Genomic DNA, 27,358 nt, shown 5'->3' on the forward strand with positions numbered 1-27,358 from the left:
CCACCAGACACCATAACTGCCTCAGACCCCACAAACCACCGCAGCTTGGTTGGGGTCTTGCCGTCTCCTACCCACCCTGTAACTACGCCTAGGCTCCAGGTTCCAATGGGTGAACCTCGCTTTCCCCAAAGAGTGCAGCAGGAACAAGCTCTTACAAGAGCCTAGTGATTATCCAAGGGAGTAGGAAGAACATGGCAATCCCTTGTAGCAGGTTCTCCCAATGAGAGACAGGACTCTAGATTGAGGGTGAAGTATAACTCAAACTTTATTGGTACAGCTGCTCTTTTAAACATTTTTCCCCACAAGGTTACCGCCCAGGTGGACCTTGTTGGGGACAGGACATGACATTCACAATCCAATAGAAACAGGGTTTTACACTCAGTTATTCCCATACAGTGTACACAATCCCTCCCCTCTGGCTGATTACAGTATCGTATGAGGATGAAAGTGTATACAGGTACAGGAACCGAACCAAAACGAATTATCTAGCCATCTGGGCAGAACAATGTGAGGTCATTAACATTTAACAATGGGACAGACACCATCGCCATTCCATTTCAATACACAAACAATAGGGAAGCCTGTCAATGACAGTCTGTGTCTCTTTAACAGACAAGCACATGGAATACACATTATCTAGAAGTCAGATTTCATGGCAATGGTCTATAACAGTCTAAGTCGCCCAGTGTAAAGTAGGATCAAATCTCCATATTTCTATATGAAGATATTGCTGACAAATATTACTGTCCCATCTGAAGCAATTCAAACCATTAATTATCTGTCTTTCACTCCCAGTGACGGTGAACACTGTCACAAAGCCCTAACAGCAGTAAATCATAACATGGAACTAAACCATTGATTTAACGGTTTAAAAAAAAAAGAACAGTTACATTCCTGGAATGCCGGAATTGCTAACTGTCCCATTCACTTATGTCTGTAACCAAACTTTAAAACCATCAAATGGCTGGTGACCTAACTAATCACATGTGCAGCACCATGGCAGTTGCAGATTAAACAGAAGCAGCTTCTTTGGCTTTCAATTATAAGAGGATTTAATTCTGCTTCAAGGCTGCCAGCAGATTGGCCTCTACAAACACAGCAGTGCCTAAACATGCCTAAAATGGAGAGCAACTGAGCATGTGCAGAGCAGCGTATTACTGCATTTTAAACAGTATATGCTCTTATTGTTACATAGCTATACCTGCAAAATGGGCCAGCCTAAAGTGCTCTAGTAGGACTTCAGTTCCACTTTAACCACTTTACGTCTGCTCGCGGTAATACTACTGCGGCAGAGTGGTTCGTTATCGTCTGACGACGTAGTATTAACGTCGTCAGACACTCCCCCTTCTGGGCAGCGCTTGCGCGCCGCCGGAGGCTCGCTCCCGCTGTTTTCATTCACAGCGGAAGTCGGGCCAGGGGAGGAGCAGCGGCGATCGCCGCTGCTCTGCCCCGATCGCCGGGGATCTAGTGTGGAGATCCGCCCGCCTGTGTAAACACAAGCGGACGGATCTCCATAGTGACAGGGAGTGACAGATCGGACTGTTCAGCATAGCTGGACATCCGATCTGTCCATGACTCACTCAGTCACCTCCCCCCACACACGTTAGTAAGCACCAGGCATACATTAACCCCTCCCTCTCCAATAAAATTAACCCCTTCCCTGCCAGTGTCATTTTTACAGTAACAGTGCATATATATATATATAGCACTGATTACTGCAGTAATGTCACTGGTACCCCCAAAAGTGTCAAAAATGTCAGTCAAGGGTCCGATCTGTCCGCCGCAATGTCGCAGTCCCACAAAAAAAATCGCAGATCGCCGCCATTACGCGTTAAAAAAAAAACACCAAAAATGACAGAAATCTTTCCCTTTGTTAGTAAACGCAATAACTTTTGCGCAAACCAATCAAAATACGCTTAAGGCTCCTTTCACACGGCCGCTCCGTGTGAAAGGTCCGCTGCGGGACTTTTTTTTTTTTTTTTACCACGGAGCGGATGACATTTCTGTCATCCGCTCCGTGTGCCCGCATATCATCCCATCCGTTTGCGGATGATATGCGGACATAATGTATGTCTATGGCACTGCGGGTGTCAGCGGATGACACCGCTGACACCCGATTTTCCTTCCTTTCCGTGTTTTACACGGAAGAAAAAATGGGTTCTGTTCCATTTGTAAAAACGGAACAGAACTGAATGGAGGAAAATCGGGTGTCAGCGGGTGGTATTCCGCTGACACCCGCAGTGCCATTCACTTACATTATGTCCGCAAATCATCCGCAAACGGATTGGATGATTTGCGGACACACGGAGCGCCCGTGTGAAAGGAGCCTAATGCGATTTTTTTTACCAAACATAGGTAGCAGAAAACAAATTGGCCAAAATTTTTTTAAAAAATTGGTTTTTACATCTTTTTTGGGGGGAATTTCATATAAAAAAATGTTAAAAATATTGTTATTTTTTCAAAATAAACGCTCTTTTTTTGTTTATAGCGCAAAAAGTAAAAATCGCACAGGTGATCAAATACCACCAAAAGAAAGCTCTGTTTGTGGGAAAAAAAGGACGTAAATTTCGTTTGGGTACGGCGTCGCACGACCGCGCAATTGTCAGTTGAAGTCGCACAGCGCCGAATCGCAAAAAGTGGCCTGGACGGAAGACAGCAAAATCCTCCGGTGGTAAAGTGGTTAAGTAGCACTTTTTGTCAGCACTGGAATACATTTAAAGGGATATTGATTGTGAAGCACTTTACCACAGCGATTTTTATGATGGACTTTTCTCAGTTTATTGATTATGATTTATTTGTATGAGATTTTGTATGATCCATATATTGCTTGTACACACTAGCACTTTATTTTTTCATGTTTATATTTTTTATGTTTATAATTTTTTATAGCGTGTTTAGTTGATTCATTTAGTGTTCATACGATTTTTTTTTTTATCATTGACATGATTTAAAGGAACAGTTATTCTATTCTGTAGTCTATCAATCTAGTATTCATGGGTTTCAGGTTGTAGCAGTTCACGGTGACGTTCAGTGTGGAATAGATACATTTTTCATTTATACACCCTAATTGATGCCAGCATCTCCTCTGCTTGGGACACGCCTTTTCTTTCTGCCAGCCTGAGAACTACCTAACCCCGCCTTCTTCTCCTCATAGGACACGCCAATCCCCGCCGCCTTCTCCTCATAGGACACTCAATCCCCGCCTTCTCCTCCTCATAGGACACGCCAATCCCCGCCTTCTTCTTATAGGACACGCAATTCCCGCCTTCTTCTTCTCATAGGACACGCAGTCCCCGCCTTCTTCTCATCATGGGACACGCCTATCCCAGTCTTTTGCTCCTGGAATACGCCTATCCCCGCCTTCTTCTCCTCATAGGACACGGCTTTCCCAGCTTTCTGATCCTGGGATACACCTATCCCTTCCTTCTCCTTAGTCACGCCTTTCCCTGCCTTCTTCTTACTTGGGGCACGCTTATCTCTTCCTTCAGCTGGGACGAGCTTTCCTTCTTCCTGTGCCTGGGCCACGCCTTTCACCGCTTTCTCCTAGCAGTAGCTTCCTCTTGGCATCTCTAGCAGGTTTATCTGAAGTGGGAGGAGTCAAGCCCTGTGTTGACACTCGGGTCATGTGATTCGGTGTTTGGGTTTTGTGTTGGGCACGCGGATGGCCCGGAGTCTGACACGTGCCCTTCCCACCTTGGCACTGTCGGCTGGTTTCTCCCCGCGCTCTGGGCTCCGGTGGTTCCCTCAGATGGACGCTCTGCTCCCCGCGGCGGTGGCAGTAATGAAGCGCGCAGTGCAGAGCTCCGCCAGCCCGGCCTCCAGCCTTCGCTCTCTGCGTTTTGATAACCGGGCGCTGCGCTGTCTGCCGGTGGAGGCCGGGGACGGGAAGGACGATGAGGCGAAGCGCTCCCGCCAGGTCCCCGGGGCCTGCTTCTCCCCAGTCCGTCCTACCCCCATAGAGAACCCCAGGGTGGTGGCCCTGTCCCAGCCGGCGCTGGCTCTGCTCGGCCTACAGCTCGGAGAAGACGCGGAGGACGAGGCCGCCCAGTACTTCAGCGGGAACCGGCTACTCCCCGGATCACAGCCCGCCGCTCACTGCTACTGCGGACATCAGTTCGGGAGCTTCGCCGGGCAGCTGGGGGATGGCGCCGCCATGTACCTGGGAGAGGTACTCAATCCGGCCGGGGAGAGGTGGGAGATGCAACTGAAGGGAGCCGGACTCACCCCTTACTCCAGGCAAGGAACCCAGCACTTGTGTACAGGGCATGTATGGAGCGATATAACAGTGCTCTGCTATTGGCTGATCAGGGGAGGTGACCTGTCTGTGGGCCAGTGTGGTCTAGATATGACAGTGCTCTGCTATTGGCTGATCAGGGGAGGTGACCTGTCTGTGGGCCAGTGTGGTCTAGATATGACAGTGCTCTGCTATTGGCTGATCAGGGGAGGTGACCTGTCTGTGGGCCAGTGTGGTCTAGATATGACAGTGCTCTGCTATTGGCTGATCAGGGGAGGTGACCTGTCTGTGGGCCAGTGTGGTCTAGATATGACAGTGCTCTGCTATTGGCTGATCAGGGGAGGTGACCTGTCTGTGGGCCAGTGTGGTCTAGATATGACAGTGCTCTGCTATTGGCTGATCAGGGGAGGTGACCTGTCTGTGGGCCAGTGTGGTCTAGATATGACAGTGCTCTGCTATTGGCTGATCAGGGGAGGTGACCTGTCTGTGGGCCAGTGTGGTCTAGATATGACAGTGCTCTGCCATTGGCTGATCAGGGGAGGTGACCTGGCTGTTATATCTAGAACACACTGGGACGCAGACAGGTCACCTCCCCTATCAGCCAATAGCAGAACACGGTTATATCTAGAACACAATGGCCCACAGACAGGTCACCTCCTCTGATCAGCCAATAGAAAACTGTTCTATCTAGAACACACTGGGACACAGTGTTCTGCTATTGGCTGATCAGAGAATGTGACCTTTCTGTGTCCAAGTGTGTTCTAGATATAATAGACAGGTCACCTCCCCTGATCAGCCAGTAGCAGAACACAGTTATATCTAGAACACACTGGGAAACAGACAGATCACCTCCTCTGATCAGCCAATAGCAGAACACTGTGTCCCAGTGTGTTCTACATATAGTCATGTTCTGCTATTGGCTGATCAGAGGAAGTGACCTGTCTGTGGGTCAGTGTGTTCTAGTTATAAGAGTGTTCTGCAATTGGCTGAACAGGGGAGGTGACCTGTTTGTGTTCCAGATATAATCGTGTTCTGCTATTGGAAGATCAGGGGAGGGTACCTGTCTGTGGGCCAGTGTGTTCTAGGTATAACAGTGTTCTGCTTTTAGCTGATCAGGGGAGGTTACCTGTCTGTGGAGCAGTGTGCTGTAGATATGACAGTTCTTTGCTATTGGCTGATCAGAGGAGGTGAGACCCCTCTGTGTCCCAGTGTGTTCTGCTATTGGCTGATCAGGGGAGGTGACCTGTCTGTTATATCTATAACACACTGGGACACAGTGTTCTGCTATTGGCTGATCAGGGCAGGTGACCTGTCTGTGTCCCAGTGTGTTCTAGATATAACAGACAGGTCACCTCCCCTGATCAGCCAATAGCAGATTGGGCAGCAGAATGTAGCAGAATGTCTGTGGGCTAGTGTATTATAGACATAAGTGTTCTGCTATTGAGTGATCTTCAGGATGTGTTGTAGGAAGTCCTAAGCAAAGGCAACTCCTATAATCAGATCATTAGGATAGGTGAACACTGTTATGTTGAGAGCAAACCAAACCATGTATTTTTCAGAACACTTATCAGCTAGCCAGCAAAAAAATGCTAACAGTTTTCATTAAACAGGTTTAGTTGCACATAATTTAGAAATGCATGCAAAAGTTGTGCTTCCGCGTCGAGGCCCCTCTGTATATTGTGGTTCTAACTCTAGTCTGAGAGCCTCTATATTGGAGCATTTATAGCAGTGGTCTCCAAGCTGTGGCTTGGGGGCTGGATGCAGCTCTTTGCTTGCATTTACCGACCCTTGGGGCTCTATTCCTCCCACTGACACCATAGATAAGGCATTATTCCTCTCACTGACACCAATGATGGGGCACTATTCCTCCCACTGACACCAATGATGGGGCACTATTCTTCTCACTGACACCAATGATGGGGCACTATTCTTCTCACTGACACCAATGATGGGGCACTATTCTTCTCACTGACACCAATGATGGGGCACTATTCTTCTCACTGACACCAATGATGGGGCACTATTCTTCTCACTGACACCAATGATGGGGCACTATTCCTCCCACTGACACCAAGGATGGGGCACTATTCCTCCCACTGACACCAAGGATGGGGCACTATTCCTCCCACTGACACCAAGGATGGGGCACTATTCCTCCCACTGACACCAAGGATGGGGCACTATTCCTCCCACTGACACCAAGGATGGGGCACTATTCCTCCCACTGACACCAAGGATGGGGCACTATTCCTCCCACTGACACCAAGGATGGGGCACTATTCCTCCCACTGACACCAAGGATGGGGCACTATTCCTCCCACTGACACCAAGGATGGGGCACTATTCCGCCCACTGACACCAAGGATGGGGCACTATTCCGCCCACTGACACCAAGGATGGGGCACTATTCCTCCCACTGACACCAAGGATGGGGCACTATTCCTCCCACTGACACCAAGGATGGGGCACTATTCCTCCCACTGACACCAAGGATGGGGCACTATTCCTCCCACTGACACCAAGGATGGGGCACTATTCCTCCCACTGACACCAAGGATGGGGCACTATTCCTCCCACTGACACCAAGGATGGGGACACTATTCTTCTCACTCACACCAAGGATGGGGACACTATTCTTCTCACTGACACCAAGGATGGGGACACTATTCTTCTCACTGACACCAAGGATGGGGACACTATTCTTCTCACTGACACCAAGGATAGGGACACTATTCCTCCCACTGACACCAAGGATAGGGACACTATTCCTCCCACTGACACCAAGGATAGGGACACTATTCCTCCCACTGACACCAAGGGTAGGGGCACTATTCCTCCCACTGACACCAAGGGTAGGGGCACTATTCCTCCCACTGACACCAAGGATGGGGCATTGTTACTGACGCCAGGAAATTTTCTACTCCCACTGGCCACAGTCCGGCTCCTCTTAGGTCTGAGGGATAGTAAACTGGCCCTTTGTTTAGAAAGTTTAGAGACCCCTGATATATAGCAATAGATAAATTCAGGGCATATATGCTTGGATTCAGGTCGTTCCTCCTGAAAGGCAAGACGTAGGGTTAAGCCCCATACACACGTAGCTATCGTCGGCCGTCTTTTGTCCAGGGCTGTCGTGTCTGTTGAAAAGTGCAAAAGACTGCACACAAATTTTGTCGGCCAACAACAGCCGACTGCAGAAGTGATGTCATGTGATGGTTAACTTTCCGTGTCTTTTTTCTTTTCTGAGCATGCCCAGTCTTGCTAATCTGCTGTCTGTCGGCCGAAATCTGTACTGACTGGCGAACAATCGGCCGTTCTGGTGCCTGCCAACAAATATATTTTAAAGTCTGCACAACAGATTCTGTTCGGCCGAAAATGCGCTGTCGGCTGTCGGAAGCATCATACTAACAAGCCGACAATCGAATATTTGCGGCCGACAATCCGTATGTGTGTACGGGGCTTTACACCAAGGGAGCACACTGGCATTGTTTTGGTGTGCTGGAGAGAATCTGAGAGCCTTGGCCAACCTGAAAGGTATTGCCACAAACTGGAGATGCTGACCCCATTGGAATGTGCACTGAGGCCATAAGTTCCTGTTAGTGCGGTAACAACCAATCAAGGTGCTTCCAATTGGAACCGCTAGTACTAAACAAAGGCCTTTGGATTCAGAATGCCTCCTGTTTCACTTGGGTACCATAAACCTGTTTGAATAAAACCCTGGTAGACTTCCAGAGAAGACACAGGATGTGTCACTTGCTAGGCACCAAGTCCTTGTATCACCTTGAAAAGAGCAGAGGCTTCCTGAGAATGTATTGCAGTGTTTTGCTAGGAGCTGATCAGGTTTAGGTGGGTCTTTCTGTCCCTCTGGTAAGGAGTTACTAATAGGAGCTATTGCAATGTTCTGCTAATGGGAGATCAGGGGAGATGTGCATTTACTAACTATTATTTTGTTTTCCTAGACAAGCAGATGGCAGAAAAGTGCTGCGATCCACCATTAGAGAGTTCCTGTGCAGTGAAGCCATGTTTCATCTTGGAATACCAACTACAAGAGCTGCTTCATGTGTCACCTCAGACTCCACCGTGATCAGAGATATATATTACGATGGCAACGCCAAGATGGAAAAGTGCACTGTAGTTTTACGGGTTGCTCCTACTTTCCTAAGGTACTTACATTTTATTTTCTAAGAGCACGTATCAAATAAATATTGCGTGCAATTCTCGGAATATGTGCAGACTTGGATTTGGTGCCTTTAAAAGCCATCAGACTTTTACACCTTGGTACCTTTTTTGTTCTCTAAGACTAGAGTCAAGCAGAACACATGGATTACAAATGTTTTGCATTAATTCTTAGCCGGTATTGGTAGATATTAGGTTTGTAAAATTTTTTCTGTGTGATCTTTATGGCAATTTTAAAATGAGAAGCACAGGACAGTTAAAACCTAAAGTGATTGTAAAGTCTAGTTGTTTTTAAATAAACATGTTATACTTGCCTTCTCTGTGTAATGGTTTTGCACAGAGCACCGCCGGTCCTCCTCTTCTCTGGTCCCTCTTCACTGCTCCTGGCCCCTCCCTCCTGTTGATGCCCCCCACAACAAGCAGCTTGCTATGGGGGCACCCAAGCCAAGCTGCAGCTCTGTGTGACCATTCAGACATGGAGCTGCGGTTTGGCTCTCTCTCTCTCTATCTATCTCTCTCTATCTCTCTCTCTCTCTCTATCTCTCTCTATCTCTCTCTATCTCTCTCTATCTCTCTCTCCTAACTGACTTTGACAGCCGCGGGAGCCAATGGCGCCGCTGCTGTGTCTCAGCCAATCAGGAGGGACGGCCGAGGGACTCGTGGACATCACTGGACAGAGGTGAGGCTCAGGTAAGTGTTAGGGGGTGCTGAGGGGGGCTGCTACACACAGAGGGTGTGTTTTTTTTTTTTTTTTTTTTATCTTAAGGAAAGCAATGCATTAGTATTTTACCCGTGCTTTGGGTAAAAAGTGATAAAGAAGTAAACAAAACACTATACCCTGATTCCAGGCATTTAACATGAAGAAAAAAAAAAAAAAAAAACAGTGCAACGCTGCATGGTTGTGTTTTTTTCTTTAGGATGGGTTCACACTGATGCCAATTGGATGCGGATTTGTATTGTAAATTGTACTGTTTTCCTTTTCTATTGTAAAGTGTTGCACAATTTGTTGGTTCTGCATGAATCCCTTGTGATGATGGGAAGCATACAGTGCTGTTTACTTCAAGGAAACTCTTTTCAAAATTGTGACAGGCTCACTGTTTTAACGCCACCTAAGCTGATATTTAGCTTTGCATGAATGTTGGCAGTTTGAATTGCATGCTAGCTTTCCGAGCCATTACAAGGTCAAATAGTGCTGTAATGTGCTGCTGGAAAACTCTTCTTAACCTAAGCCATCCATAAACATTTCCAATCTCGGTCGCTTCAGGAGGGATCGATCAAAATTCGAACCTTGTATGGGCAGGCTGAATGTACCCAAGTTGATCGATCAATTAACTTGGGTACATCCAGCCTACTGGATTTTACTTACGATTATTGCTGTTATAGCCACTAGCAATAATCACTGTGTTCTCCCGGTGGGAACTGTTTCCCCCATTTAAAGAGGTTGTAAACCCATTCAAATATTTTTTTTTTCTTTCAACCTGAAAGAGAAACACATAATGAGCTAGTATGCATCGCATTCTAGCTCATTATGAAATAGTTACCTTAGAACGAGCTCCCGCCGTGCCGCTTACCTGTATGATGGGCGACATGATCAGTCGCCTGTCTTCCGGGATTGCGGCATCCGGCACGGGTCTCTGAAGAAATGGCACCAGTGGCTGTTCCTTCAGAGCGCATGCGCCAGTGACGTCACTGGATGCATGTAAGGTAAATATCTCCTAAACGGTACAAGTTTAGGAGATATTTACAGTACCTATAGGTAGGCTTACCTATAGGTAAAAGTGTCAGAGGAGGGTTTACTTCCTCTTTAAGTGAATGGCTCCCCTACGTGCGTTACATGAAATACACAAAGAAAGCGTATTACTGCTACGTGTGAATGGGGCCTAAAATGTTGCTAAATTTTGTGTTTCTTTGTTTGTGTTATTTGAGCAGGTTTGGATCATTTGAAATTTTTAAGCCAGTTGATGAATTTACTGGCCGACAAGGTCCCAGTGTCAACAGAAATGATATTCGAATTCAGATGCTGGATTATGTCATTGGCACGTTCTACCCAGAAATACAGGAGAAATATGAAGGAAACAACACTGAAAGAAATGCTGCGTTTTTCAGAGAGGTAATGGGATTTTATTGCTTTATGCTGATTTACAGCATCTCATGTTAAAATGATTCACTTGATGACAGTATGATAAAAAATTGCTGAAAAATAACAGTTTAGTGATTCTTCTATTTTTTTTTTTTTGAAGTAGAAATGCAGCCAAAACTTTCCCCTTAAAAGTTAGGGGAAACCCCACTGGTGACAGTTGTCACTGGGTCAGGTATTTCCCTTCCACCAGAAAAGGAATAGTAGAGAAATCTCTTGGGCATGGGCCCCCATAAAAAGAGCCAACAGTGGGGGCTTCCCCACACTTCCTGTAGTATAGTTAGGACAGGTAGTAACGGGAAATCTCCCCACCATTGACATGGAAAGCAGTTTAAAACCTGAAAAAGACTTCTCTCTCCGTCCAAAATGTAAAAAAACATTTTGGCTGGAGTTCTGCTTTAAGTAAGCCTTTCCTAAGAGAAATATAGGAAACTGCCATTGCTGATAACCATCTGCAGGCTATTATGCTACCCTCTGGCTCTAGTTGCTGAATCTGAAGTGTGCAGGTCAGGAACAAATGCATTCAACTATATTAGATGGGGGAATAGGTTACTGATTACACGTCAGTAAATCAATTAGTGCTAGGCTAATCAATACATTTTGTGGTGGTTTATCTTAATTGGGTTAATTATTGAAAAATACGTTATCTGATTTGTAAGCTATTAGGTTGGTGTTTAATGCAGTATTAAGCCCAAAATAAATGTTTATTACTATATTGCAGCTTACCTTCGATGTGATTGCTGCATTCCCTTTCCTTTTTTATGCTTTCTTTCCTTTATTTTCCTCTGTTTAACCCAGACAGTAGGTCTGTTATTTTTCAACAGAAAAGTTCTGCAAATGTAGCAGTAAGAATGTTGAGGCAAACTATTTACGGTAGAGAGGGATGCTTGCAATGATCAGCTTTCATTGGTGTAAAACCTTTATCCCAAAAGCGGGGAAAAAACAGTTGCTGTAACTGCAGTGAGCTAGAGTTCAGCTTCAATTTGTTCGATGCACTAGCAGATTTAAATACACTAACAATTCAAATTTGCTGCAAGTTGTACTCAAGTTAGTAGCAAATCTCCAGGAAATCGCCTGCCAAGTGGGACATTCAGGTTGCGGCAGTGTGAACCGAGCCTTAGAGTTAATGAGTTGGTCAGAATAAATCACTAGTAAAGTTATTAATACCTTCAAAACTTTCTCCCTTGTGGCTTTATCAAATGAGGCAATGCATGCATACCCTGTCATGTTTGCTTTTCTCAAAGGTGTGTTCTGCATGTCACTGCTGTGTAATGGGACTGGGTAGTTCACAGATACCTAATAATAATCAATTTTTCCTTCCAGATAACAAGGAGGACTGCACAACTGGCTGCTGAATGGCAGTGTGTTGGATTTTGCCATGGAGTTTTAAATACAGATAACATGAGCATTGTTGGGCTTACTATTGATTATGGACCCTATGGCTTTTTGGACAGGTTTGTAAGTCTGCAACATGTGCAAACCAGCTGCTACTAGTGCAAAGAAATTTAGACAAAAAAAGGCAGCGCTGATCTAAGTGCAGTTTAGAACCGTAACAGGGATACGCTTTATTAAGATACACTTACAGAATGGTGGGGGAGTTAAGGCATGTAGTTCACCGATCCATTCTGAGGGAAGGCTGGGGTCATCGGCGTGTCAAGTAGCTGGCAGCACGGGTGGTTTCTGGGGCTTTGGGTCAGTGGGCGGAGGAGAAAGCCAGGCTTCGCCTAGTGGATGACGGGCCGGAGCGTGTAGTGTAGCGTGGTGCATTCAGAGCATGCATGCTCCTTCATCAGGCCTGATGAAGACCCCCCTGCCACCATAACACTTCGGTCAGCGCTCTTGGCCATTGGCAGACCTTTTACTGTCATTCCCCTTCGACAGGCTTTTGTTGGACTGGCTGCTGTACAGACGGGCTGAATGTCGGCCGGTTTCTATTGAACCAGCCAATGTCACCCAATATTCAGCACCTGTGTAAGTGTATATATATAATATATGTGTGTGTGTATATATATATATATATATATATATATATATATATATATATATATATATATATATATATATATATATATATATATAATGTGTGGAAACTTTATGAACCCCGCATGTGTGATAGATAGATTATATATATATATATATATATATATATATATATATATATATATATATATATATATATATATATATATATATATATATATATATATTACTTTTACTGTTTCACGGTATAAATGAACCCCTTATAATAGTGATTATTTGCTATTGTTTTTGTACTATGAAGGGATTTTCTTTCTTGATCTATTTTTTTTTTTTTTAACCCCATCATGACAGGTGATACAAAAAAAGCTTGCTGCTGCTACTAAATGTCTTAGTGACAGCAGGCACAGGTAACTTGTGTCAAGCTACCTGTCTATGACCAGGGGGTCTGTCATGCATAATATTCTATTACTGTCCTGTCTGAAAATCTGCAAAACCATGTTTTTTAAGTTTTTTTTTTAAATAAAAATTTAGATCTCGGAGTCTGAAATGTGCCAGATTCAACCTCTAATGGTGTATATAGCTCTTCTGTTTTCCTAAGAGTGGATTAGATAGTTTGTTCCCTAACCATATTGCTGGTTATTTAGAATTACCTCTGCATATAGATATGCAAGACATTTTTTTTTTTTCCTCTTTCGGTCATTGACGGGGACAGCTCCAGATCTTCTTGACTGATATTTTTATGCTGTGCCCTACAGGAGTAGGACACTAGATGGGAAAATATTTGACTATAGGACAGTCCCAGGGGGTATACTCCCACTTCCTGCTTCAGTTTTTTTATGCTTAGTCAGGAGTAAGGACCTAGTTCCTTGCTGAGATCTCTGGTCCTGGCATTTTTTCCTTTTTTAAACTGAATCTTTTTCTTTTATTTTCTGTTTCTGTGAGAACTACAATCAACTGCCAGACTGGACGACGGACTGAATATTCTAGATCCTTACGGTCTTCCCAGTCGGGCCAGCTCAGCGCTGGCTTAGCTCAGGGCTGGGTTGGCCGTGACATAGCCCCACTGGACGGAACCTGGCAGGCAAGTTAAACATCTCGCAAGGACACATAGCCTTAGTCATGACCTGAGTCACAGTGTACCTCTGGCCTGCAGCACCCCCACTCCAAGATGGTGCGGTGGTCTGCCTGGAGCGGTGCCTGCCCGGTCCCAAGGTGTGGTGAGTAGTGTGCCCCCCCCACCCCACACCTCTGGTGGTTTCTCCCGGTGATCCTGGGCCCCTCCTTGGGTTGGTCGGACCCCCAAGTGCCCTTCTTTCCCATATTACGCTCCCCCCTCACTGTCGGGGTCCCTCTGCAGACCATCTCCCATTCACCCATGCCTAGCTCCAACCCCCCCCCCCCCCCCCCCCCGCGGAGGACAATGCCTGTTTTTATGGTGGGGGTGTTGAGCCCGTGCAGGGGGGGTGTGCCACCGGGTGCGTAAACGTTGTTTTATTTTTTTTTTTTTTTTGGGGGGGTGGGGTGGTTATGGTGGGGGTCCCTAGCGGGGTCCACTCTTGCTGTCCATATGTACCTGGTGGTTCTCCGGGGTCCACTCAGATACTGTTGAGCTGGGGTACGAGAGGGACTCTGATCTGGTGGCTCGCTCTCTGGCGCTTCTACAGTACTGGACAGTGGTCACCATTGATGCCAGCCTGTGCAGGTGGGGAGGTGATGAGGTTTGTATCAAGATCTCGGGGATCCTCTGGCCGATGCCACTGACTATGGTGGCTTTTTGGGGACCAGTATTGTCTGATATACGCATTTCCTCCGCTAACTCTTCTGCCGAGACTTCTACGCAGAATCGAGACAGAAGGGTTTCCGGTCATCCTATTGGCCCCAGACTGGTCTCGCAGGTTTTAGTACGCAGACCTAGTACGTCTGGTCGCCGATGTCCCTTGGAGACTCCATCTCAGAAAAGATCTGTTATCTCAAGGACCGATCTTCCATCCTGCTTTACAGTAACGGCTTGGCTATTGTAAGCCAGGTGCTGAAGGATAGAGGGGTGTCTGAATTGGTAATTCCTATGCTTTTAAAAGCTAGAAAATCAGCTTCTAGGAAGATATATCATCGAGTTTGGAGGGCATACATTACTTGGTGTGAGTCTCGGGGGGCGTTTCCCCCCGCTCCTTCTCGGTGTCTTGTGTTTTGGAGTTTCTCCAAAGAGGTGTAGATCAGCGTTTAGCCTTGGGTACCATCACAGGCTAGATATTGGCCCTGGCGATTTTTCTTTTAACTCCCATTGGCCACAAATTCCTTTGTTACACACCTTTGTTCAGGGGGTCCGTCACTTGGCTCCCCCCGATGAGGTCTCCGTTGCCTCCGTGGGACCTCAATTTGGTGTTGTCGGTTCTTCAGAAACCGCCTTTTGACAATATTCGTGAAATTCCGCTGCGTTGTCTTGTCGTTTACCTTACCTGGTGGTTCACAGAGAAAAAGTAGTGCTTTGTACCTGCCTGCCATTCCTTCCTAAGGTCCTCTCTGGTTTCCATTTAAATTAAGACATTGTCTTTTTCCATCTGTGTCCTAAGCCTAGTCATTTTTAAGATTAGTTGGCTGCAGTGGGGAAAATAATTATTTGATGTCCTGCAGATTTTGTAAATTTGCCCACTTCCAAAGAAATGGTCTATAATGGTTATCAGAGGTGTATTTTAAATGATAGAGACAGAATTTCAACCAAAAATCAGATGATACAAATGTTATAAATTGAGTTGCAGTTCAGTGAGTAAAATAAGTATTTGATCCCCTACCAACCAACAAAATTTCTTGATCTCACAGACTGGCTACAGTATGTGCTCATGTGGTCCTGTCAATTTAAGAAGGTGCTCTTAACGACAACTCATTATGTGTATAGAGAACACCTGTCCACAGAATATTTCTTCCATTCAAACCTCTCTATCATGGACAAGACCAAAGCGCTGTCAAAGGATGTCGGGGACCAGATTGTAGACCTGCGCAAGCCTGGAATGGGCTACAAGACCATTAGCAAGAAACTTGGTGAGAAGGAGACAACTGTTGGAGCGATTATTCACAAATGGAAGAAATACAAAATAATCATCAATCACCCTCGGTCTGGAGCTCTGTGCAAGATTTCGCCTAATGGGGTAAGGATGATCATGAGAAAAGTGAGAGATCAGCCCAGAACTTAACAGGAGTAAATGATCTCCGGGCAGTTGGGACCACAGTCACCAAACAAACCATTGGTAACACAATACACCGCCATGGATTGGAAACCTGCAGCGCCCGCAAGGTCCCCCTCCTCAAGAAGCCACATGTACAGGCCTGTCTGAAGCTTGCCAATGAACCTCAAATTGATTCAGAAAAGGATTGGGAGAAAGTTCTGTGGTCAGATGAGACCAAAATTGAGCTGTTTGGCATTAACTCAACTTGCCATGTTTGGAGGAAGAAAAATGCTGACTTTGACCCTAAGAACACAATCTCTATAGTCAAGCATGGAAGTGGAAACATGATGCTTTGGGGCTGTTTCTCTGCTAAAGGTACAGGTCAACTTTGCCGCATTGAGGGGCCAATGGACAGGGCCATTTATTTTAAAATCTTGAATGAGAACCTTCTTCCCTGAGCCAGAACACTGAAGATGGGTCTTCCAGCATCAAAATGACCCAAAACATACTGCCAAGGCAACAAAGGTGTGGCTCAAGAAAGGCACATTAAGGTCATGGAGTGGCCTAGCCAGTCTCCAGACCTTAATGCTATAGAAAATTTATGGAGGGAGCAGAAACTTTGAGTTGCCAAGCGACAGCAAAGAAACCTTAAGGATTTAGAGAAGATCTGTAAAGAGTGAACCAAAAACTCTTCTGAGATGTGTGCAAACCTGGTCACAAACTACAATAAATTAAAAAATATAAAGATCAGCGCTCAGCTTTTTAACAGGGGGACCACTAGATCTAGTATAAATGTATGTAGAAAAGACGTGCCTTAAAAGAATATTGAATGGTGATCAAATTAATAAATGTGTCAGTAAAAGTGTGTTCAAAAATGCTGAATATATAGAGTGATAATAAAATATGTAAGTGTATACAAAATAAATCCAATCAACGATGCAGTGCTGAGTGACTGTTCAAGTAAACCAAACTCATGTGCGACTCTATACAAACAAATAAATCCAATAAATCTACACTTTTATGAATTGGATTTATTTTGTATACACTTACATATTTTATTATCACTCTATATATTCAGCATTTTTGAACACACTTTTACTGACACATTTATTAATTTGATCACCATTCAATATTCTTTTAAGGCACGTCTTTTCTACATACATTTATACTAGATCTAGTGGTCCCCCTGTTTAAAAAGCTGAGCGCTGATCTTTATATTTTTTAATTACGTTGTGATTAGTGGTGACACTATCAGAATCAGCTGCTGGCTTGGAGGAGTTCCACATCTATTTTTCAGATTGGGAAGATCCATTTGATCGCTTACCTCAAAATCGCGCATAAGTTTATTATTCCTGTTTCCAAACTACAATAAATGCCTTACCTCTGTGCTTGCCAACAAGGGTTACTCCACCAAGTCCAAATCCTGTTTTGCTTGGGTATCAAATACTTTTACTCATTGAACTGCATAAACATTTGTATTGTGTGTTTTTTTTTTTTTATCTTTTTTTCTGGATTTTTGGTTGATATTTTGTCTTTATCATTTAAAATACAGCTATAATAACAATTCTAGACCTTTCATTTCTTTGTAAGGGAGCAAACTTACAAAATCTGCAGGGGATCAAAACATCTTTCCCCACTGTATATGCCGTAGTTCTACTAATCTCCCATTGGTAAGAGATTCTTTGTAATACATTAATTACTAAATTTGCAATATGTTGATTTCTGCTGAGGCAAATGTCATCTAAGCCTAATTGATCTAGGTCTATTTCTAGAAAGTGGATAACCTAGACCGAGTGCGCATGTACTACAGATACTTGAACATGAATATACCGCAATGTGTATGATTTTATTTGTTTGTTTTTTAGGTATAACCCAGATCATATCTGTAATGGTTCTGATAATATGGGACGTTATGCCTACAACAAGCAGCCAGAGATCTGTAAGTGGAATTTGGGAAAGTTGGCCGAGGCTCTGGTCCCAGAGCTGTCCTTGGACATAAGTAAAAATATACTTGAAGAAGAATATGATGCAGAATTTCAAAGACACTATATGCAAAAAATGAGAAAGAAGCTGGGACTTCTTAAATTAGAACTGGAGGAGGACAGCAAATTAATTTCTGATTTATTGAACACCATGAATCTTACAGGTGAGATTCTCCATCCCAAGAAATACAAGAACTCCTTCCAGTGTCACACTTACTGTTTTACCAAAACCTAAAACGGTGATCTCCTCCTATTTTTTTCCTGCACAATATCTCATTGCTCTTGTGTTTCAGTACGTAGAGAAGAATAGAGATTGAGGGAGCCAACTGTTGCTTGCGACGCCTTCGCATGCTATGACACAGAGGTGTTCGCTCTAATTGCAGGATCTCACAAAAGTATCTCACATTTTTGTAAATATTTTATTATACCTTTTCATGTGACAACACTGAAGAAATTACACTTTGCTACAATATAAAGTAGTGAGAGTACAGCTTGTATAACACTGTAAATTTGCTGTCTCCTCAAAATAACTCAACACACAGCCATTATTGTCTAAACCGCTGGCAACAAAAGTGAGTACACCCCTAAGTGAAAATGTCCAAATTGGGACCAAAGTGTCAATATTTTGTGTGGCCACCATTAATTTCCATCGCTGCCTTAACCCTCTTGGGCACGGAGTTCACCAGAGCTTCACAGGTTGCCACTGGAGTCCTCTTCCACACTTTAATGACAACATCACGGAGCTGGTGGATGTTGGAGACCTTGCGCTTGAGGATGCCCCACAGATGCTCAATAGGGTTTAGGTCTGGAGACATGCTTGGCCAGTCCATCATCTTTACCCTCAGTTTGTTTATCAAGGCAGTGGTCGTCTTGGAGGTGTGTTTGGGGTCGTTATCATGTTGGAATACTGCCCTGCGGCCCAGTCTCCGAAGGGAGGGGATCATGTTCTGCTTCAGTATGTCACAGTACATGTTTGTATTCATGGTTTCCTCAATGAACTGTAGCTCCCCAGACCATGACACTCCCACCACCATGCTTGACTGTAGACAAGACACTCTTGTCTTTGTACTTCTCACCTGGTTGCCGCCACACATGCTGGTGACACCATCTGAAACAAATAAGTTTTATCTTGGTCTCATCAGACCACATGGCATGGTTCCAGTAATCCATGTCCTTAGTCTGCTTGTCTTCAGCAAACTGTTTGCGGGCTTTCTTGTGCATCATCTTTAGAAGAGGCTTCCTTCTGGGACACAGCAGCCATGCAGACCAATTTGATGCAGTGTGTAGCGTATGGTCTGAGCCCTGACGGCTGCCCCCACCCCCCACCCTTTCAACCTCTGCAGCAATGCTGGCAGCACTCATATGTCTATTTTCCCAAAGACAACCTCTGGATATGACGGTGAGCACGTGCACTCAACTTCTTTGGTCGACCATGGCGAGGCCTGTTCTGAGTGGAACCTGACCTGTGTCATGGCCTTGGCAATCTCTTTCTATAGCCAAGGCCATCTTTATGTAGAGCAACAATTCTTTTTTTCAGATCCTTAGAGAGTTCTTTGTCATGAGGTGCCATGTTGAATCACTTCCAGTGACCAGTATAAGAGTGAGAGCGATAACACCAAATTTAACACACCTGCTCCTCATTCACACCGGAGACCTCGTAACACTTAACAAGTCACATGACAGCGGGAGGGAACTTTTGTTGCCAGCGGTTTAGACATTAATGGCTGTGTGTTGAGTTAGTTTGAGGGGACAGCAATTTTACACTGTTATACAAGCTGTACACTCACTACTTTACATTGTAGCAAAGTGTAATTTCTTCAGTGTTGTCACATGAACAGATATAATAAAATATAAATAAAAATGTAAGGGGTGTACTCACTTTTGTGAGATACTGTAAATTTTTATCTAAAATTCTATACACAAATTAATCTGTATTCTTGTACATTCAAATCATACATTTTGCCTTTTGAACCTTACAGTATTATAACAATGCTGATTGTTTGGCTTCTGTAAACAATTGGTGCTTATTTTATTGATTTTTTTTTTTTTTTTTCTGTGGTTTATTTCTTGGTATTCTTAATGAAAGATAGATAAGTCAATTATGCTATGCATATCACAAACCATGTACTCAATGACATCAGCCTCGATAATGTCTTGCTCTAGGCTCAGATTTTACCAACACTTTCCGGGTTCTCAGTAAATTCTCAGGATGCTCTTCTGATATTGATGACTTCTTGAGCACAGTCACTGAACAGTGTGCTACCTTGGAGGAATTAAAGGTTGTTTACAAGCCTAAAATGGATCCAAGGTAAAATCAAAAATTATCTGGCATTGTATAATAAATGAAATGACTGCATTATAAACTTTAACCACTTGACCTCCGGCAGTTTTACTGCCCATTCATTACCGGGGAATTTTTTTTTTTTTGCAATTCAGCTCTGCATTACTTACGCGGGCATTCCGTGGGCATGCCACACTGTACATAAATGAGATTTTATGTGATGGTTTTTCCCACAAATAGAGCTTTCCATTGGTGACCACTGTTTTTTTTTTTTTTTTTTTTTTTTTTTTTTTTTTTTTTTTTTGCGCTATAAACAAAAAAAAAAGATGACAATTTTACAAAATAAATGTGTGTGTGTGTGTGTGTGTGTGTGTGTGTGTGTGTGTGTGTTTTTTTTTTTTTTTTTTTTTTTTTTTTTTTTTTTTTTTTTTTTTTTGTTTTTTTGTTTTTAGATCATTTTTGGAAGTTTATTTCCGTGTGATTTAATACATGCCACGTGCTCCAAATTTGCACTCCTAAAAATATATGGTTTCTTTTACAATGTACCTTTATGTAGAGTAATGCTCTTTGCTCGTACCAGTGAGTTGAAACCTCAAAAGCAAAGTAAAAGTACATTCTTATTTTTCTGTTTTCAGGCAACTTTCAGTGTTACTGATGTTGGCACAGAGCAATCCTCAATTATTTGCATTGATTGGGTCAAAAGCGAACATAAACAAAGAGTTGGAAAATATGGAAAAATCTGAAAAACTTCAGGAATCCAGCGATGAGGATCTTCTGAATAATAACCGAGAACAGTGGAAAGAGTGGCTTCAGAAATATAGGTATATTGTAGTACAAAAATAGCATTTCTGCAAACATACATTGGGGTACACGGCAGACCCATAAGTATAAGCTCCCAGAAACTATGGACAGCCTTTGTATAGGAGGAGGAAGCTCTGTTTTTAGTTTCTTGTCTTTGGAGGGATCACATACTAAATCCTCTATATGATGGAATGTATCTGCTGTTCATTGAAAGTTCATGAATGTGTCTACCGGGTTTCTTGCAGTGTTAAAGTGGTTGAAAAGGCAGAATATTTTTTTTACCTTATTGCATTCTTTGCGCAGCAGCTCCCCTCAGCCCCTATGGTACTTACCTAAGCCCATCTCCATCCAACAATGTTGTCCTAGAGACTTGGCTGTCCGGGACTCGCCTTCCTGATTGGCTAAGACATTAGCTGCCGCTCATTTGAGCCAATAAGGAGAGAGAGAGGGGGGTGGGACTGAGTGGCGGCTCTGTGTCTAAATGGGCACATGGAGCTGCGGCTCGGGTGTCCCCACAGCATGCTACTTGCTGTGGGGGCAGGAGGGAGGGGACAGGAGCGCCAAAGAGGGACCCGTGCAGAGGAGGATCTGGGCTGCTCTGTGCAAAACTGCTACGCAGAGCAGGTAAGTATAAAATGTTTGGTTATTTTTATACAAAAAAAGTGCAAATTTAGTATCACTTTTTTCACTTACACAGTGTGTTTTTTTTTTTTTTTTTTCTCCATTCAGCCAGCAGGTTGTACCAGTTAGAACACTGTATACTGACAGGGGGACTCCCCACCTTCACGAGTACAATGATCAAAATGCTTGTTTTTCAGCATGACCGGTCTAACGGCTAGCTTCTGTTGAACAAACGGCTGTACACTAACCAAACGTCGGCCAGTTACTGCTGAACCAGCTGGCTTTCAGCTCTTGTGTACTGACTGAGCTTTACACTGAGCACCATGGTGGGTCAGTTGTGCAGGATCTCATCAATACAATGGGACCCCCAAACTCCGAAATACTCCCTGCAAGCTAAATTCTGAAATATTAGTTAACAGTAATGTAGGTTTTTAAATCCTGAGCACATACAATTATACGATCTTTTCCTAACACTGTGATAGGCAGGTGTGCCGGTATGTACTGCAGGGGTGTGCGGGTATGTTCTTCATATCTGAGCATGTTTATGGAGTTTAACAACTGTAAAGGTGCCTATAATTAGCAAGTTGTAATTAAAGCGTTTACAGCAATTACAGAATGGCATTCAAGACAAATGTTTGTTTCAGTAAACTCTAGTTTTTTCCAAAAATGCATGGAGGAAGTCCAAGTTTTTCATCCTTACAATTTCTAAGATCCTAAACAGCCAAAGCAAAACTGGTGGGTGAGCTGCCTGTTTCCAGTATAGTGAGATGCAAGAATGGCGGCATGTCATCAGGGGGTCGGCAGTAAAAACAGCCGGCGCTTCAGGTGACGCAACCCATGTGCAGTAGAAAAACCCCCAGCCTCCTGGGATGTGCGATAAGGGTATGGGCAACTAATACATCATTCTTGGCTAGGTGAGAAACTAGGAAGTACAGGGATGGTTCCTGAAAGAGGTATTAAAAAATAAAAATAAATAACATATATATTTAAATATGTAGATGTTGGGAGGGTTAAAAAATGTGCAGTATAAGGAGAAAAAAAACATACTTGCCTAGGTGGAGGCAGCATTGATATGATGGTACAGCTGTCACCCACCACCTCTACACTGAAAACTGAGCAATCGAAAACCTTGGCCACCTATAAACACCGAGAACTGAGTGATGAGTTCTCAGCTCAGAGAAGTGACTGTAAAGCCCCGTACACACGTAGCGATTGTCGGCCGCCGAACGATCGGCCGATTGTCGGCTTGTTAGTATGATGCTTCCGACAACCGACTGCGACTTTTCGGCCGAACAGAATCTGGTGTGCAGGCTATAAAATTTTTGTTGGCCAACACCAGAACGGCCGACTGTTCGCCAGTCAGTACAGAATTCGGCCGACAAACAGCCGATTAGCAAGACTGGGCATGCTCAGAAAAGAAAAAAACACAGGGAAAGTTAACCATCACATGACATCACTTCTGCAGTCGGCTGTTGTTGGCCGACAAAATTCGTGTGCAGTCTTCAGCCGACAGGACAGCGCCGGACAAAAGACGGCCGATCGTTCGGCCGACAATCGCTACGTGTGTACGGGGCTTAAGTCACCGTTCTGTGCTCTGCCCCTTCATTGCTCACTGGATTGTTGGACTGTGGAGGGGTGGGAGCTTCTAGCTCAGTCTACCAGCAGTACTCAGAGAGGCTGTCAGACGACATTATTGTTGGGATCCCTGCAGAGCCTGGGCTTGGTTTTCTGGCATCAGCTGACAGTGGGCTTTAGCCTGCTGTCGTCTGAATCTGGGTTCTAGAAGTGCAGAACTAAATGCGCTCCTGTGACCCACAGAAGTATGGCCAAAAGAGCTTTGGCCATACTTCTCCTTCTAAGGCCTGTGTTAATGTCCATAGTATGGGCTTAGGTACCCTAAAAGGAAATGTGAAAGATAATTGCTTATGTGACATTAAAGGTTATAGTATATATTCACCCCTGTATGATAAGACTGCTAACTTGAATTTTTATTTCAGTGCACGCTTGGAAAAAGAACACGAACATTCTGAAGACATTAAGACTTTACATGCAGAGCGGGTAAAAATCATGAATTCCAATAACCCAGCACACATCCTGAGAAATTATATCGCTCAGAATGCCATAGAGGCAGCTGAGAATGGAGACTTTACAGAGGTAATGATTTAGCTCTATCCTTTATTCTCCATGAATATTTGCCTATTAGTTGTGATTACATTTATCTTTATGTATGTAGCAGTAATAATGAAGTCTTACACCCTCATAGATGCTGGTATACAAACCTTTCCCCATTTAATAAAACAAAGTTCACCTCGGCCCACAGTCTGATGCAGGAGAATGCCTAAACCTTATGTATTTTTACTTGTCATCGCAACATGGGGGAAAAAGGCAATATGTCTTTAACCACTTCTGGACCGGAAGGTTTTACTCCCATAATGAAAAGGAAATTTTTTGTGATTTGGCACTGCGTTACTTTAACTGACAATTGCACTGTTGTGCAACGCTGTACCCAAATAAAATTGATGTCCTTTATTTCCGACAAATAGAACTTTCTTTAGGTGGTGTTTGATCACCTGTGTAATTTTTATTTTATTTATTTTTTGCGCTATAAACAAAAAAAGAGCAACACATCTGGGGAAAAAAAATAAATAAATACTTTCTGCTATAAAACCTTCCCAATTAAAAATCAAATTTTTTTTCATCATTATTTATTATTTTTTTTTTTTTATGCCAATATGTATTCTACTACAAGCAAAAAATTGGGGGAGCAAACCCTGAACATGTATATCTAAAGCCGGTGCAGCTATGGACCAAGCAACATGTATATTAAAAAAGAATAGCGCAACCATGCAAAAGAAATGGCTATCAAATATGGAGACAATCCATAAATAAAAATGGGGGTTTAGTCCCACCATATGGCCATATCGTGCTCAAGCCCACCACTGCGTCAAAGTACCCCATTATCAGTGGGTCCTACACTATCCATAGAAAAGGGGTGAATCCAGCCTCTCTTACCCTTGGAGACAACGCTCCTTGCTGGGAAGGTGTGCTAATGCACTGCAGGGGATAGATTTTCATGGATAGTGTAGGACCCACTGATAATGGGGTACTTTGACGCAGTGGTGGGCTTGAGCACGATATGGCCATATGGTGGGACTAAACCCCCATTTTTATTTATGGATTGTCTCCATATTTGATAGCCATTTCTTTTGCATGGTTGCGCTATTCTTTTTTAATATACATGTATTCTACTACGTTTTTGGTAAAAAAAATGTGTATATATCAATCTATATTGATTGGTTTGTGCAAAAGTTATTGCGTCTACAAAGTAGGGTAAAAAGATTTGTCATTTTTTATTTATTTATTTTTTTTTACTAGTAATGGTGGCGATCAGCGTTTTTTAGCGGGACTGCGACATTGCGGCGGACAGATCGGATACCTAACTGACATTTTTGACACTTTTGAGGGGACCAGTGACATTACTAAAGTAATTAGTGCTAAAAATATGCACTGTAACCATTCTAATGACACTGGCAGGGAAGGGGTTAACACTAGGGGTGGTCAAAGGGTTAAATGTGTCCCTAGGGGGTGCTTTCTAACTGTGGGGAGGGGGCTTGCTGCATGAACACAGAAACCTGTGTACCTAAATAGGAGGAACACAGGATCCCTGTGTTCATTACTGACAGAACACGGCAGACCGCTGTTTTGTCTCCACGGGAGTTCTCTCGGGTAACAGCAGACAGTGTGTCTGCCGGACCTGCTGATTGGCTCCCCCTGTGGCTAATCAATGCGCTTGCCCCCACTAGCTGTCCCACAAAATGATGTACAGGTATGCCGTTTCGCGGGACAGAGTAGAAGTATGGCGGCTGGTCGGCAAATGGGTTAAATTTACTGAAAAGTACCCAGCAGCATGGTGCTTGTTGGAAATGGAAGTTTCTCATATTTCACTAGAAGGTGCTGTTTGAGAGGTCAGACCTCCTGCCCCACATTAAAGAGATTCCTCAGTTTGAAAATAATTAAGTCAGCAGCTGCTGACTACTGTAGCTGCTGACTTTTAATAAAATGACACTTGCCTGTCCAGGGAACCAGCTCTTTTCTCACCCAGGCCAGTTCTCTGCCAGTCTTCGGGTCCCTGGCGCTGGCATGTTAATGGTGCAAAGCCAGCTGTGACTCCTTGCGGTTTCACAGCCGGCTTCCGGCTGCACTGTGCTTTGGTTGGTCCCACAGCTTCTGGGACCTTTAACGTATCCCAGAATGTTGGCAAGGAAAGGGGAAGGGGGATTTCCAGTGGACTCACCTAGGTGATCTGACTGGGAGAGGGGAACCTGTCAAAACCAGGTACCAGCTCCCTACTAAAAAAAAAAAAAAAAAGTTTTAAACTAAGTGGGGGGTGGAGGGCATACAGCGGAACTTCCCTTTTAGGGTGATAAAGACAGCATGGCTCGATCGAGCCAGCAGATGTGCCACCATAGAAGGCGGCTTCCTATGGTGGCAATCCAAGACGAGGAGCCAGGAGCGCCCGAAAAGAAGGCTCAGATGTTCTGTGCAAAAAAAAACTGCACTGAGCAGGTAAGTATTACATGTTCTGTTTTTTTTTTTTTTTTTTAAAGTACCTTTTACAAATCACTTTGCAAACACAGCATGCAGCAACAGGTTTCTTTTAAAGAACGGGCTTGCTTTAAAGAATTCTTATTGTGATTGGCTGCTAGCATGTTCGGATTGTGATCTGCAGTGCCAGCCCACAAATGTATCTGTCATGTTTTTTTTTTTAACCTCACTGGGTTTAATGATACCACCACTGTCCCTAACCCCAATGTTCATATTGATTTGAGCTAATATGCGAGAGACTTTGCCTTCTGTTTCCTAAATGTATGGTATTTAAATTGCTCAACAGGTAAAGCGTGTCCTGAAGTCTTTGGAAAATCCTTATGAAGTGGAGGAAAGTGAAGAAATCCCTGAACTTGCTGAAGAAGAACGTCTGGAAGCTTGTGCTTCTTCTGCGGTGTCAAGGCCCACAAATCTTTCCAGACTTCCATATAGCAGGAAACCTCCACTTTGGGCTACAGAGCTATGTGTTACCTGATCTTCGTAATAGCCTTGTTGTTGGTCATTTTCTGTTTTCATGCAGAAAAAGAACTCTACAAGGCCAATTCTAACAAGCACTTATGGGGTTTTAAACTACATTTGGATTTTTTTTTAATATTCTAACCATTTTAAGGTTCCTTACACATGGGGACATCTAGCTGCTGTGCATCTCTCCCGGCATTTTGGTGTGCACTGGTGGCACAGTTACAGCGGCCAGCCCCCACTCCCTGCAGCCTGTTAGCTATAGAAGGGTTTGGCTGGATAGGGCTAAACACTATACCAAGTGGTACTCCCGTTCAGGGCCCTATGCGTTCAGGAATAAGTGTCCTAAAATGCCGTGAGGAACACACAGCAGTTAGATGGTCCTGTGTGCAAGGGGCCTATTAGGGGAGAAAAAGATTGCTACAAATAATTTATTTGCCATTAAAACCTATAGAATCCAAATGTAATTTGCACATGACGGCAAAAATATAAATTCAGAAATGTGACGTATTTTGGCCTGATGTTAACCACTGTAGTGCTTGTTGCATATTTTTAGCATGGTCTATTTCATCAGTTTAAAGCAGTAGTAAACCGCCCCAAAAAAAGTCTCCTGCAAAATGACATAATGTGCTAGTATGTGTCGCATACTAGCACATTATGAAAGATTTGCCTTAGAACGAAGCCTTCCAGTGGGCACACTGTGACTGCTGACAGGGCTTCCATCTTCACCCGGGCTGGTTAATGGGCTTCAGCTGTTTGACTGGCTGCGTCACAATGTCATCACTCGGTGAGGCCGTGCATTGAGAGCGCAATACGCCGGTGACATTACTGGCTCCTACTATAGTAAAGGAGATATTGAAGCCTAAATAGGGCTTACCTGTAGGTACAGGTAAACAAGGTAGGCTTTACTACCACTTTAAGAGC

At 43.9% G+C, this 27,358-nt stretch overlaps 1 protein-coding gene across 1 annotated transcript; it reads left to right on the forward strand.

Moving 5' to 3' along the window:
- Positions 1 to 3,592: 3,592 nt before the first annotated feature.
- On the forward strand, positions 3,593 to 26,582 carry SELENOO (selenoprotein O). The gene is made up of 9 exons (XM_082254715.1): positions 3,593 to 4,236; positions 8,191 to 8,394; positions 10,337 to 10,517; positions 11,868 to 11,998; positions 17,551 to 17,831; positions 19,831 to 19,975; positions 20,584 to 20,769; positions 23,368 to 23,524; positions 26,262 to 26,582. The coding sequence occupies exons 1-9, from the start codon at positions 3,662 to 3,664 to the stop codon at positions 26,448 to 26,450; spliced, it is 2,049 nt and encodes a 682-aa protein (XP_082110841.1). The 5' UTR covers positions 3,593 to 3,661; the 3' UTR covers positions 26,451 to 26,582.
- Positions 26,583 to 27,358: the final 776 nt, after the last annotated feature.

Source organism: Pelophylax lessonae (genome assembly GCF_965119305.1).
Source record: "Pelophylax lessonae genome assembly, chromosome: 4".
Classification (NCBI taxonomy): Eukaryota; Metazoa; Chordata; class Amphibia; order Anura; family Ranidae; genus Pelophylax; species Pelophylax lessonae.

Coding starts and splice junctions, on each gene's coding strand:
- SELENOO (XM_082254715.1), top strand. CDS start 3,662: ATGGCCCGGAGTCTGACACGTGCCCTTCCCACCTTGGCACTGTCGGCT. Junction 4,237..8,190: donor GGACTCACCCCTTACTCCAG/GCAAGGAACCCA, acceptor TTGTTTTCCTAG/ACAAGCAGATGGCAGAAAAG. Junction 10,518..11,867: donor ATGCTGCGTTTTTCAGAGAG/GTAATGGGATTT, acceptor TTTTCCTTCCAG/ATAACAAGGAGGACTGCACA.